General features: G+C 51.5%; 1 protein-coding gene across 2 annotated transcripts in view; it reads right to left on the reverse strand.

Moving 5' to 3' along the window:
- The window catches only part of B9D1 (B9 domain containing 1), a 61,394-nt gene that overhangs the window by 35,104 nt on the left and 12,361 nt on the right, over nt 1-13,929 (reverse strand). For both annotated transcript variants that reach the window (XM_072119931.1, XM_072119930.1), the window contains exons 4-5: nt 10,544-10,640; nt 2,711-2,773 (exon numbers count right to left, since the gene is read on the reverse strand). In XM_072119931.1, coding sequence (XP_071976032.1) covers nt 2,711-2,773; nt 10,544-10,640 — 160 coding nt within the window. The remainder of the gene's footprint in view (nt 1-2,710; nt 2,774-10,543; nt 10,641-13,929) is intronic.

Here is a 13,929-nt window from a genome sequence, read left to right on the forward strand (position 1 = left end):
TCTGCATAAATCTCCTGCACAGTGCGGGCACGTGTATTCTGCATGGTGTATTGTCAGGCTGGAGACTAGCCGCTTCAGAGTCTCCCCTATACTGCACAGAGAAAAGAGGGATGAACCTGGAATAACTCGCACAATCAGAGGCATCAGCTGAGTCATGTAGGGCATTGTAGAGAATCACTGACCTCTACTGTGGTGAATAAAGAACGAGACGGATAGAAAACTTACTTTTAGCAGCAGCGTTCTTGGCCTGTGACTGTGCCTCTCTTCTCTCACTCGGATGCGGCATTGGGAACACACAAGACACTATAGAATAGTACTGTCCAGTACTGATGTGTATAAAGGACTTGGGTAAGATAGAAAACATCACCGAGGTGGTGTCCCATGTCCGGGGACACCAGTGACATCACCGAGGTGGTATGCCATGTCCACGACACCAGTGACCTCGCCGAGGTGATATCCCATGTCCTGGGACAACAGTGACCTCACCGAGGCGATATCCCATGTCCGGGGACACCAGTGACATCATCGAGGTGGTATGCCATGTCCTGGGACAACAGTGACCTCACCGAGGCGATATCCCATGTCCGGGGACACCAGTGACCTCGCCGAGGTGATATCCCATGTCCTGGGACAACAGTGACCTCACCGAGGTGATATCCCATGTCCGGGGACACCAGTGACCTCACCGAGGTGGTATGCCATGTCCACGACACCAGTGACCTCACCGAGGTGATATCCCATGTCCTGGGACAACAGTGACCTCACCGAGGTGGTATCCCATTTCCGGGGACACCAGTGACCTCACCGAGGTGGTATGCCATGTCCTGGGACACCAGTGACATCACCGAGGTGGTATCCCATGTCCTGGGACACCAGTGACATCACCGAGGTGATATCCCATGTCCTGGGACAACAGTGACCTCACCGAGGTGGTATCCCATTTCCGGGGACACCAGTGACCTCACCGAGGTGGTATGTCATGTTCACGACACCAGTGACCTCACCGAGGTGGCATCCCATGTCCGGGAAACCAGTGACCTCACCGAGGTGGCATCCCATGTCCGGACAACAGTGACCTCACCGCGGTGGTATCCCATGTCCTGGGACACCAGTGACCTCACCGAGGTGGTATCCCATGTCCGGACAACAGTGACCTCACCGAGGTGGTATCCCATTTCCGGGGACCCCAGTGACCTCACCGAGGTGGTATCCCATTTCCGGGGACACCAGTGATCTCACCGAGGTGGTATCCCATTTCCGGGGACCCCAGTGACCTCACCGAGGTGGTATCCCATTTCCGGGGACACCAGTGACCTCACCGAGGTGGTATCCCATGTCCTGGGACACCAGTGACCTCACCGAGGTGGTATCCCATTTCCGGGGACCCCAGTGACCTCACCGAGGTGGTATCCCATTTCCGGGGACACCAGTGATCTCACCGAGGTGGTATGCCATGTCCGGACACCAGTGACATCACCGCGGTGGTGTTCCATGTCCTGGGACACCAGTGACCTCACCAAGGTGGTATGCCATGTCCGGGGACACCAGTGACCTCACCGAGGTGGTATCCCATGTCTGGGGACACCGGTGACCTCACCGAGGTGGTATCACATGTCTGGACTACAGTGACCTCACCAAGGTGGTATCCCATGTCCTGGGACACCAGTGACATCACCGCGGTGGTATCCCATGTCCGCAACACCAGTGACATCACCGCGGTGGTATCCCATGTCCTGGGACACCAGTGACCTCACCGGGGTGGTATCTAAGGTCATTTTGTAATGTCCGGAGACATTAAGTTGTGTAAATGAATCCCCTCCAGAGCAGAAATCATACAGCGAGTACAGGCCCTGAGCCTCTGGGTCTCTGTTAGGTCTGGTCCCAGCTGTTAGTACCCCCTCCAGTTCTATTCTGGGGACAGGTACTTATGAAATATTCACGTTTGTTTAAAAAACTTGTGTCAAAAAAATAAATAACAGAACAAACGAAAAACTAAATTTTCCCAGAGGCAGTAAAATAAAAGGGATTGCACAGCGCCGGGTCATGAATTATACACGAGGCTCTTTGAGGTTTTAGTGAGGTCGATGCATACGGCGGTCTATGGATCTTACAGGCCCTGTGCTATCTATAATAACAGGAAGGATTTCATGGCTCACATCTGTGCATTCCTGGGGTGCAACCAACATTTGTGGGGTACAGTCCTGGTGCAGCCACTAGGCGACGGGCGCAGGCCTGGTGCAGCCACTAGGCGACGGGCGCAGGCCTGGTGCAGCCACTAGGCGACGGGCGCAGGCCTGGTGCAGCCACTAGGCGACGGGCGCAGGCCTGGTGCAGCCACTAGGCGACGGGCGCAGGCCTGGTGCAGCCACTAGGCGACGGGCGCAGGCCTGGTGCAGCCACTAGGCGACGGGCGCAGGCCTGGTGCAGCCACTAGGCGACGGGCGCAGGCCTGGTGCAGCCACTAGGCGACGGGCGCAGGCCTGGTGCAGCCAATATGTGATGGGTAATGGAATATACACAAGAGGGATACAGCCTACTTCTATGGGGAACAACCCTGCTCAGCTGATAACTGAATAGGAAATCTCTTCCAAATGTCAACCTGTCTCCATAGGTTTCATTATCAGGATGACTGCACGTGAAGCCCAACCTAGGGCTATACACAAATACGGACCAGACAGGGATCATATAAGAGGCGGTGACTGCACTTTACCTTGTGAACTTCTGAAGCTTAGAAGAAGAATCTGGGACAAACACAGGGATGGTCTTCTTATGTCTAGAAGAAAAAGTATCACAATAAAATACAAGATAGCATAGCATAGAACAAGATACTACGGGTCCAGCTGCACTCACTATTCAGTATGGTTCCATAGACTGGACTGTGAGCAGATAATTGTAAGACATCTCCTGGCAGTAGGACTGGCCGATCCGCCTGCGGCTAGCTGTGATGGCTGAGGCTGCCCTCTTGGACTCTTGTATGGTTATTATCTGCCTCATTATAAAGCTTAAGATCCAACGAAATGTCATTTACTACATATAATATTCGGCTTCTTGCTCAGCGGCGCCTCCTTCCATAAGGTCAGTGGTGTCTGAGCTGAGGAGCGGGGGGAAAGCTTTATCTGCCGGTTTATCTGACTGATGGGGAAGTTAATAATGTGCAGGGAGTAAATAAGTCGTATTATAGGGAATCTGTCAGCAGGTCTGACCATGGAGGCTGCAGACAGTGTTAGGTAACAGTCCTGAAGAGCTGTTATACATTTATGTAAGTACTAGGTTGGAAGAAGCAGCAAGACGTTGTACTGGGGCCATGTCCTCACACTGCTGTGCTCTTAGTTCTTTGCATTAAGTTACCCCACAGCCCTTCCCCTCTGCTCGCAGAAACATCAGTAATAGCTTATCAGAAACATGTGACCAGAGAGAGGGTCTGTTTCAACAGCTCAATGGAAAAAAAAAACCTAAGGGCACAGCAGTGTGAGGGTACATCTCCTGGGATAGAAATCTATATTTCACAGTCCTGCTGCTACTAATAACATGCACAAAGGTCTGGTTACACATCTCTACAGGGGCAATACTTAACACTGCCTGCAGAGAACACAGAGCAGAGCAGTGTGAGGACACACTCCAGTATAATCTTGGAATATAAAGCTATATTTCACAGTCCTGCTGCTACTAACAACATACACAAGGGTCTGATTACACATCTCTCTATTGACCATACATAAGACTGGCTGCAGACTACTTGGTCACACCTGCTGACAGGTATCTCTAGAAGTTTATCTTAAATCCCCCCCCCTATCCTCCACCTATCCCATCACAATACATGGACCACATATGGTTGCAGTGTGATGTGTATGACTTCCTTAGGGCTGCACTTTTCATCCCCCCCCTCCCTCAGTACTGGAGAGCCGGCACCTCTCTAGCCCCCATATTTTTGGGGATGCCCGCTTGGAGAAGTAATCCTATATAACAGCTCCGGAGACTCCGGCTCCAGCCTGTCTGAGAAGGTATTGTTACTAGAGATGAGCGAACATGCTCGTCCGAGCTTGATGCTCGGTCGAGCATTAGGGTACTCGAAACTGCTCGTTACTCGGACGAATACTTCGCCCGCTCGAGAAAATGGCAGCTCCCGCCGTTTTGCTTTTTGGCGGCCAGAAACAGAGCCAATCACAAGCCAGGAGACTCTGCACTCCACCCAGCATGACGTGGTACCCTTACACGTCGATAGCAGTGGTTGGCTGGCCAGATCAGGTGACCCTGGGATAGACTAGCCGCTGCCCGCGCTGCTCGGATCATTCTGTGTCTGGATGCCGCTAGGGAGAGAGCTGCTGCTGCTGCAGGGATAGCGTTAGGGTGTTCTATTAGAGTAGTGTTAGGCAGGAGTGATTCTCCAAGAACCCAACAGCCCTTCTTAGGGCTACAATAACGTTATACTTTTTTTTTTTTATTTGCAGCTAGTACCATATTGTGAGGAATTTGCAGGGGGACTTGCTACCGTTGTGTTTTGCGCTTAGTGACACACATATCCACCTCAAACACCAAAGTGGGAAAATTTATTAGGGGTTTGATTTCAATTAGGCACAGTCTGCCATTTACTTTTTATTTTACGTTTATTTTTTTAATAACTCAGTGTCATCTCATCTGGCATAGTAGTGTGCTTTCATACTTGGCTAGAAAATAGCCATAGGAGAATCCAAACAGCTTACTTACGCCTACAGTAGCGTTATATATATTTGATTTCTGGTTGATCTGCTGGTGGCTGTACTTGCTGCAGTGCATCTACTAGCAAATTGTGAGCAATTTGTAGTGAGACTTGCGACCGCTGTGTTTTGCGCTTAGTGACGCACATATCCATAGCAAAGGCCGAAGTGGGAAAATTTAGTAGGGGTTGGATTTCAATTAGGCACAGTCTGCCATTTCCTTTTTTATTTTACGTTTATTTTGTTTCATAACTCTGCGTCATCTCATCTGGCATAGTAGTGTGCTTTCATACTTGCCAAGCAATAGGATAGCATCGTTTGGTTTTAAAAACTCAAAAACACAAAAAAAAACAAAAAACACAAAAAAAAGTTTAAAAAAAATTAAAGTTATAACTCTTATTTTAAAAATGTTTAACCCAAGGGCTAGGGGTAGAGGACGAGGGCGGGGACGTGGGCGTCCAACTACTGCAGGGGTCAGAGGCCGTGGTCCTGGGCGGGGTGAGACACCACCTGCTGATGAGGGAGCAGGGGAACGCCGCAGAGCTACACTCCCTAGGTTCATGTCTGAAGTTACTGGGACTCGTGGTAGAGCACTGTTGAGGCCAGAACAGTGCGAACAGGTGATGTCGTGGATTGCTGACAATGCTTCGAGCAATTTGTCCACCACCAGTCAGTCTTCCACGCAGTCCACCCATGTCACCGAAATCCCCACTCCTCCAGCTCCTGCACCTCAGCCTCCTCCCCCCCAGTCTGCCCCCTCCCAGGAAAATTTGCCATTTGAACCGGCATACTCTGAGGAACTGTTTTCTGGACCCTTCCCACAGTCACAAACCACTTGTCCGGTTGCTGCTGAGCAATTTTCCGATGCCCAGGTTTTCCACCAGTCACAGTCTGTGGGTGATGATGACCTTCTTGACGTAGTGGAAGTGTGTAAAGAGGTGTCCGACGATGAGGAGACACGGTTGTCAGACAGTGGGGAAGTTGTTGTCAGGGCAGGAAGTCCGAGGGGGGAGCAGACTGAGGGATCGGAGGATGATGAGGTGACAGACCCAAGCTGGGTTGAGAGGCCGGGTGAACACAGTGCTTCTGAGACGGAGGAGAGTCCTCGACCTGAACAGGTTGGAAGAGGCAGTGGTGGGGCCAGACAGAGAGGCAGGGCCAGAGCAGGTGCATCAGCGCCAAATGTGTCAACTAGTGAAGCTCCCGTGGTGAGGGCTCTTGCGGCGAGGGCTAGATCTTCAGAAGTCTGGAGGTTCTTTAAGGAAACACCGGATGACCGACGGACTGTGGTGTGCAACATTTGCCAAACCAGGCTCAGCAGGGGTGCCACCACTACCAGCTTAACTACCACCAGTATGCGCAGGCATATGAATGCTAAACACCCCACTCAGTGGCAACAAGCCCGTTCACCTCCGGCCGTGCACACCACTGCTCCTTCCCCTGTGTCAGCTGATAGTCAGCCCCCTGCCCAGGACCCTGCCACAAAAACCCCATCGTCGCCTCCACGATCCTCCACAGCATCCACCAGCGTTCAGCTCTCCATACCCCAGACGCTGGAGCGGAAACGCAAATATAGTGCAACCCACCCGCACGCCCAAGCCCTTAATGTGCACATCTCCAGATTGCTTAGCCTGGAGATGCTGCCCTATAGGCTAGTAGAGACCGAGGCCTTTCGCAACCTCATGGCGGCGGCCGCCCCTCGGTATTCGGTCCCCAGCCGCCACTACTTTTCCCGATGTGCCGTCCCAGCCCTGCACCAGCACGTGTCAGACAACATCATCCGTGCCCTGACCAACGTCGTTTCTGACAAGGTCCACCTGACCACGGACACGTGGACGAGTGCTGCCGGGCAGGGCCACTATGTATCGCTGACGGCACATTGGGTTAACTTGGTGGAGGCTGGGACCGAGTCTGACCCTGGGGCTGGTCATATACTGCCGACGCCGAGGATTGCGGGGCCTACCTCGGTCCAGGTGTTTCAGGCCTACTATGCCTCCTCCTCCTCCCACCCCTCCTCCACCTCCTCCTCCGAACTACCATCCGTGGGCACGGCGCCATCAGTCGGTAGCTCTAGGCACAGCAGCAGTGCCGTCGCTAAGCGACAGCAGGCGGTGCTCAAACTGCTGAGCCTAGGCGATAAAAGGCACACCGCCCAAGAGCTATTACAGGGCATCACGGCGCAGACTGATCTGTGGCTGGCACCGCTGAACCTGAAGCCAGGCATGGTTGTGTGTGACAACGGCCGTAACCTGGTGGCGGCTCTGCAACTCGGCAGACTGACACATGTGCCATGCCTGGCCCATGTGTTAAATCTGATAGTGCAGCGTTTCCTCAAGACATACCCCAATCTGTCTGATTTGCTCACGAAGGTGCGCCGCATCTGTGCGCATTTCAGGAAGTCCAGCACAGATGCTGCCACTCTCAGGGCAGCGCAGCGCCGCCTCCAACTGCCCGCTCACCGACTGTTGTGCGACGTGCCCACGAGGTGGAATTCAACACTGACCATGTTATCCAGAGTTTACCAGCAGCGCAGAGCGATTGTAGACTGCCAGATGTCAACTTCCACCAGAAGTGGTAGTCAGGTCAGTCAGCTTCCTCAAGTCTACAATGAGGAGTGGACGTGGATGTCTGATATCTGTCAGGTGCTGAGTAACTTTGAGGAGTCAACACAGATGGTCAGTGGCGATGCCGCCATCATCAGCCTCACCATCCCGCTGCTTGGCCTGTTGAAAAACTCTCTGGTCAGCATGAAGTCGGAAGCTTTGCGCTCGTCACAAGAGACGGGGGAAGAATATTCCCTTGTTGATAGCCAAAGCACCCTGAGGTCTGTTTCTCAGCGCATATCGGAGGAGGTGGAGGTGGAGGAGGATGAGGAGGAAGAGGAGGAGAATGTTGGCGAGACACAAGAGGGGACCATTGTTGAGTCCTTCACTGTTCAGCGTGTATGGGCAGAAGAAGAGGAGTTGGAGGAGTTGGAGGAGGAGGAAATGGACAGTCAGGCCAGTGAGGGGAGTGAATTCTTACGCGTTGGTACTCTGGCGCATATGGCAGATTTCATGCTAGGCTGCCTATCCCGTGACCCTCGCGTTCAAAGAATTTATTCCAGCACCGATTACTGGGTGTTCACTCTCCTGGACCCACGGTACAAGCAAAATCTTTCCACTCTCATCCCTGCAGAGGAAAGGAGTGTGAGAATGCATGAATACCAGCAGGCCCTGGTGCACAAGCTGAAACAGTATTTCCCTTCTGACAGCGCTAGCGGCAGAGTGCGTAGTTCTGCGGGACAAGTAGCGAGGGAGAGTAGGCGAGCAGGCAGCTTGTCCAGCACTGGCAAGGGTACGCTTTACAAGGCTTTTGCCAGCTTTATGTCACCCCAGCAAGACACTGTCACCTGTCCCCAGTCTCGGCAGAGTAGGGCTGATCTTTACAGAAAGATGGTGAGGGAGTACGTAGCTGACCATACCATCGTCCTAAATGATCACACAGCTCCCTACAACTACTGGGTTTCAAAGCTGGACATGTGACACGAACTGGCGCTGTACGCCTTGGAGGTTCTTGCCTGCCCTGCCGCTAGCGTCTTGTCCGAGCGGGTTTTCAGTGCAGCTGGTGGCATCATCACCGATAAGCGTACACGCCTGTCGACTGACAGCGCTGACAGGCTGACGCTTATTAAGATGAATAAAGCCTGGATTTCTCAGAATTTCCAATCTCCACCAGGTGAAGGAAGCTCAACCTGAATAATTGATCCACTCCTCCTCCTCCTCATTTTCCTCCTTCTCCTCCTCTTTGTACAGTAAAGCAGAGGAAAATGGCTATTTTTTGACAGGGCCCACTGGCTCTTGCTATAGTACTTTATGCATTTAATTTTTCTGGAGGGCCACCTACCCGGTCCTCTGTTTTAAACAATTTTTGGGAGTGCCACATACAGGCACTCAATCTATTCAATTTTTCTGGAGGGCCACCTATCCGGTCCTCTGTTTTAAACAATTTTTGGGAGTGCCACATACAGGCACTCAATCTATTCAATTTTTCTGGAGGGCCACCTATCCGGTCCTCTGTTTTAAACAATTTTTGGGAGTGCCACATACAGGCACTCAATCTATTCAATTTTTCTGGAGGGCCACCTACCTGCTCCTCTGGTTTGAAAACTTTTTTGGACTGCCACATACAGGCACTCAATCTATTCCATTTTACTGGAGGGCCACCTACCTGCTCCTCTGGTTTGAAAAATTTTTGGGACTGCCACATACAGGCACTATCCAAATTAAATTGTCTCCATAGCAGCCTCCACACGTTGTCTCCATTGCTACCTCCAAAAGTCGTCCATATAGCTGCCTCCATACATCGTCCCTTTATCAAACGAGGTGTGTCAGGCAGAAATTTGGGTTGTTTTCATGGATTCCACATCAAACTTGTTAACTTTGTCGCCACCCTGCTGTGTTATCCACAAAATATACTGGCAAACTTTTACTATTTAGGGATATTATTTCAGCGCTTCTTGCGCATCTGTTTACATTCCCCTCACCCGCCATATCCCAAACTTATAAGAACGCTACTACACTTAACTTGGTGCAGGCTGGGACCGAGTCTGACCCTGGGGCTGGTCATATACTGCCGACGCAGAGAATTGCGGGGCCTACCTCGGTCCAGGTCTCAAAGGCCTACTATACCTCCTCCCAACCCTCCTCCTCCTCCGAATTACCATCCGTGGGCATGGCGCCATCAGTCGGTAGCTCTAGGCACAGCAGCAGTGCCGTCGCTAAGCGACAGCAGGCGGTGCTCAAACTGCTGAGCCTAGGCGATAAAAGGCACACCGCCCAAGAGCTATTACAGGGCATTCCACATCAAACTTGTTAACTTTGTCGCCACCCTGCTGTGTAATCCCCAAAATATACTTGCAAACTTTTATCATTTACCGATATTATTTCAGCGCTTCTTGCGCATCTGTTTACATTCCCCTCACCCGGCATATCCTAAACTTATAAGAACGCTACTACACTTGATCTTATACAAAAGGTTCTTAGAAGTGCTGTTTGGGGAGTAGCCTAGAGACAGGGGCTTGGATTGGCGAAAGCTCGCCTGGCTGCAGAGCGCCAGCTCCATCCCAAGATCCAACTAACATAGTTTTAACTGCAGCACCTTTAATCTACTACTAGTTCACTGCCTCCATACATGGTCCCCTTATCAAACGAGCTGTGTCAGGCAGAATTTTGGGTTGTTTTCATGGCTTCCATGTTAACTTTGTCACCACCCTGCTGTGTAATCCACAAAATATACTGGCAAACTTTTATCATGTACCGATATTATTTGAGCGCTTCTTGCTCACCTCCTTTGGTTCCTCTCTGCCACCCATTGGTTTGAAGCCTGAGTCCATTTAGGGTATGTCGCCATGACACTCTCTAGCCTGCTGCCGCTGCCTCTGCATGCCGTCCCCTATAGTGTCAGGGTCAATTATTGGATGTTTTAGATGCTATCTAGCTTCATTCTGTCACTCTGTCATGGCCATGCTGTTGCCCATAATTTTGGCATAATGGTGCGATTAGGCAGCCTCAGAGGCATCCATGCATGCTGCCCCTGCTGTTTCCTGTCCATTTCCGTGGTGTTTCCATCCTTTTCTGAGGTTCCCAGGTGTTTGGCCAAGCTTCCCTGTGCAGAGCCTTGGTCCCCTTGAAAAATGCTCGAGTCTCCCATTGACTTCAATGGGGTTCGTTATTCGAGACGAGCACTCGAGCATCGGGAAAAGTTCGTCTCGAATAACGAGTACCCGAGCATTTTAGTGCTCGCTCATCTCTAATTGTTACCCCCAAGGACACTGCTCATACCCCACTTATAGACCATGATCCTCTTACCTGCCTGGAGTAAAGGGGAGGTGGACGGCTCCGTAGCCCCTCACTACATCATTGCCAAATACGTCTGGTCCGTAGATGCTGACCACGATCTGAGGCCCTGGAACATAAAAGGGGTATTAATAATTGGGTAATGGGACATATATACATTACATATACCCCAGACATTGCAGGTTTCCTTCCCCTCACTGCGGCCTCCTGTGTCATAGCACGATCCTTAGGATAGGATATCCCTTACTAGGTGGTCCCATAGCACCCTCCACAATCCCCCGAATAAGGACCAACTCTGTGACCACAAGTACTGGAGTCTCAACGCCGCAAGAAGAACGAAGCGGGGGAACTAGGACTGTAGTAATCTTCTTATATGTGTTATCCATGGCCTCTTTCCTATAAAAAAGATGCTATTGAGACAGAAGTGCTATGGGGGTGTTCCCAAAGCCCCTCCCTGCAGCAGCTTCACTAGCTGTTACACTGCCTGCCCCTTTCTCAATGTAATCTGACAGTTGGAGGGGAAGTACTTCTGCACAGTGTAACAGCCTGTGAAGCTACAGCACACCCCCTTCTTTTTCTACTTCTACCACCCCCCAGAGCCCCTCTGGCTCATTAGCATAATCTTATATATATCATATATCTTATTTTAGAAGGAAGGAGGTCATGTACCACAGTCCCGGTGCCTGGATCTATGAGTAAGGGTTCCTGGTTTATCATGATGGATTTTGAAGGTAAAATTTGAAATGAAATATTGTTCAAGATTGTTCCCATTCACAGTCAGCATTCAGAGATGAGGACTGGGTTATAACTATTCCACATCTGCAGACAGGCCTGTGTGTAGTGTGTGGGGTGTACACTGGAGCAGCAGGGGGGTCTACGAGGAGGCGGTGAAGCCTCAGCGGGGTCTCATGTAGTGACTTGTGTACGACATCACATGCAGATATAGAAGACGCTACATAAAAGACGGGACGCGCGACCTCTCAGGATGGCGCTGCACGTATCTAATCCACCAGCAGCAGATGGATCCATGGGAATCAGATGAAACGCTGGGATTTCTGCATCCCATCATGGACACGTTACATCCGGGCCCCCTGGGAGGATCTTGTCATGTTACTTATTTATGAAGAGGGAGAAGGGAATTCGGATATTAGCATGAAGTGCGCAAACACATCATAACCAACATGTATCAAATGGAACAGGACGGCCGCCATCTCCCCAATACTGGATGTGGATTGGCTGTGTCCCCAGGACAACTGACAGCGGTAATTATCCTGGAGGTCACCAGGACCGATGACATTTTGGTGTCTATAGACAAAACCGGGGTAAAAAAAAAACCCTACCATTCAAATCTCCATTAAAAAGAGGAAAGAACAGAGGTTTAACGTTTCAATTACAAATCCCATGGACATCAATGTAAATTTTAGGGAATCTGTTATGTTCCGTTAAGGCAGGGATCCGCTATCCGTGGTGACGGAGGCTGCAGTATTTTCCCTCCTTTTGAAAAAAAAAAAAAATGCACGGATAACGGATACCTGCCAAACTGACCATAAAGAATAAATTAAAATTTACATTGATGTTACATGAGTTTATATCTGATATGTTAAACCTCTATTCTTTTTTAATGGAAGTAAGGAACGTTAGTGTGAACTCAGCCTTATCAGTAGTAACAATTCACTATACAGCTCACATACAGGTAGCAAAAGTGAAAAGCAACATGTGAGCGCCACCTGGTGGTAGAACTGACACAAGATAAGAGATAGTATCAATTAAACTCATCACAGGGTGCAGAGGACACACAGGACATGGCAGCTCGCTGTGTATGGGGGGTGTAGTCACAGAGGGGTCAGAGCACCCATGCTGACCCCTGACCACTGCTGGCTATGATAGGAAGGTGTCAGGACACACAGGACATGGCAGCTCGCTGTGTATGGGGGTGTAGTCACAGAGGGGTCAGAGCACCCATGCTGACCCCTGACCACTGCTGGCTATGATAGAAAGGTGTCAGGACACACAGGACATGGCAGCCCCCTGTGTATGGGGGGGGGGGGGTGGGGGGGGTGTAGTCACAGAGGGGTCAGAGCACCCATGCTGACCCCTGACCACTGCTGGCTATGATAGAAAGGTGTCAGGACACACAGGACATGGCAGATCGCTGTGTATGGGAGGTGTAGTCACAGAGGGGTCAGAGCTCCCATGCTGACCCCTGACCACTGCTGGCTATGATAGAAAGGTGTCAGGACACAGGACATGGCAGCTCGCTGTGTATGGGGATGTAGTCACAGAGGGGTCAGAGCGCCCATGCTGACCCCTGACCACTACAGGCTATGATAGAAAGGTGTCAGGACACACAGGACATGGCAGCTCGCTGTGTATGGGGAGTGTAGTCACAGAGGGGTCAGAGCGCCCATGCTGATCCCTGACCACTGCTGGCTATGATAGAGAGGTGTCAGGACACACAGGACATGGCAGCTCGCTGTGTATGGGGAGTGTAGTCACAGAGGGGTCAGAGCGCCCATGCTGACCCCTGACCTCTGCTGGCTATGATAGAAAGGTGTCAGGACACACAGGACATGGCAGCTCGCTGTGTATGGGGGGTGTAGTCACAGAGGGGTCAGAGCGCCCATGCTGACCCCTGACCTCTGCTGGCTATGATAGAAAGGTGTCAGGACACAGGACATGGCAGCTCGCTGTGTATGGGGGTGTAGTCACAGAGGGGTCAGAGCGCCCATGCTGACCCCTGACCACTGCTGGCTATGATAGAAAGGTGTCAGGACACACAGGACATGGCAGCTCGCTGTGTATGGGGGGTGTAGTAACAGAGGGGTCAGAGCGCCCATGCTGACCCCTGACCACTGCTGGCTATGATAGAAAGGTGTCAGGACACACAGGACATGGCAGCTCGCTGTGTATGGGGGGTGTAGTCACAGAGGGGTCAGAGCACCCATGCTGACCCCTGACCACTGCTGGCTATGATAGGAAGGTGTCAGGACACACAGGACATGGCAGCTCGCTGTGTATGGGGAGTGTAGTCACAGAGGGGTCAGAGCGCCCATGCTGACCCCTGACCTCTGCTGGCTATGATAGAAAGGTGTCAGGACACACAGGACATGGCAGCTCGCTGTGTATGGGGGGTGTAGTAACAGAGGGGTCAGAGCGCCCATGCTGACCCCTGACCACTGCTGGCTATGATAGAAAGGTGTCAGGACACACAGGACATGGCAGCTCGCTGTGTATGGGGGGTGTAGTCACAGAGGGGTCAGAGCACCCATGCTGACCCCTGACCACTGCTGGCTATGATAGGAAGGTGTCAGGACACACAGGACATGGCAGCTCGCTGTGTATGGGGGTGTAGTCACAGAGGGGTCAGAGCACCCATGCTGACCCCTGACCACTGCTGG

The sequence above is a fragment of the Engystomops pustulosus genome, chromosome 8 (assembly GCF_040894005.1).
Source record: "Engystomops pustulosus chromosome 8, aEngPut4.maternal, whole genome shotgun sequence".
NCBI classification, from domain to species: Eukaryota; Metazoa; Chordata; class Amphibia; order Anura; family Leptodactylidae; genus Engystomops; species Engystomops pustulosus.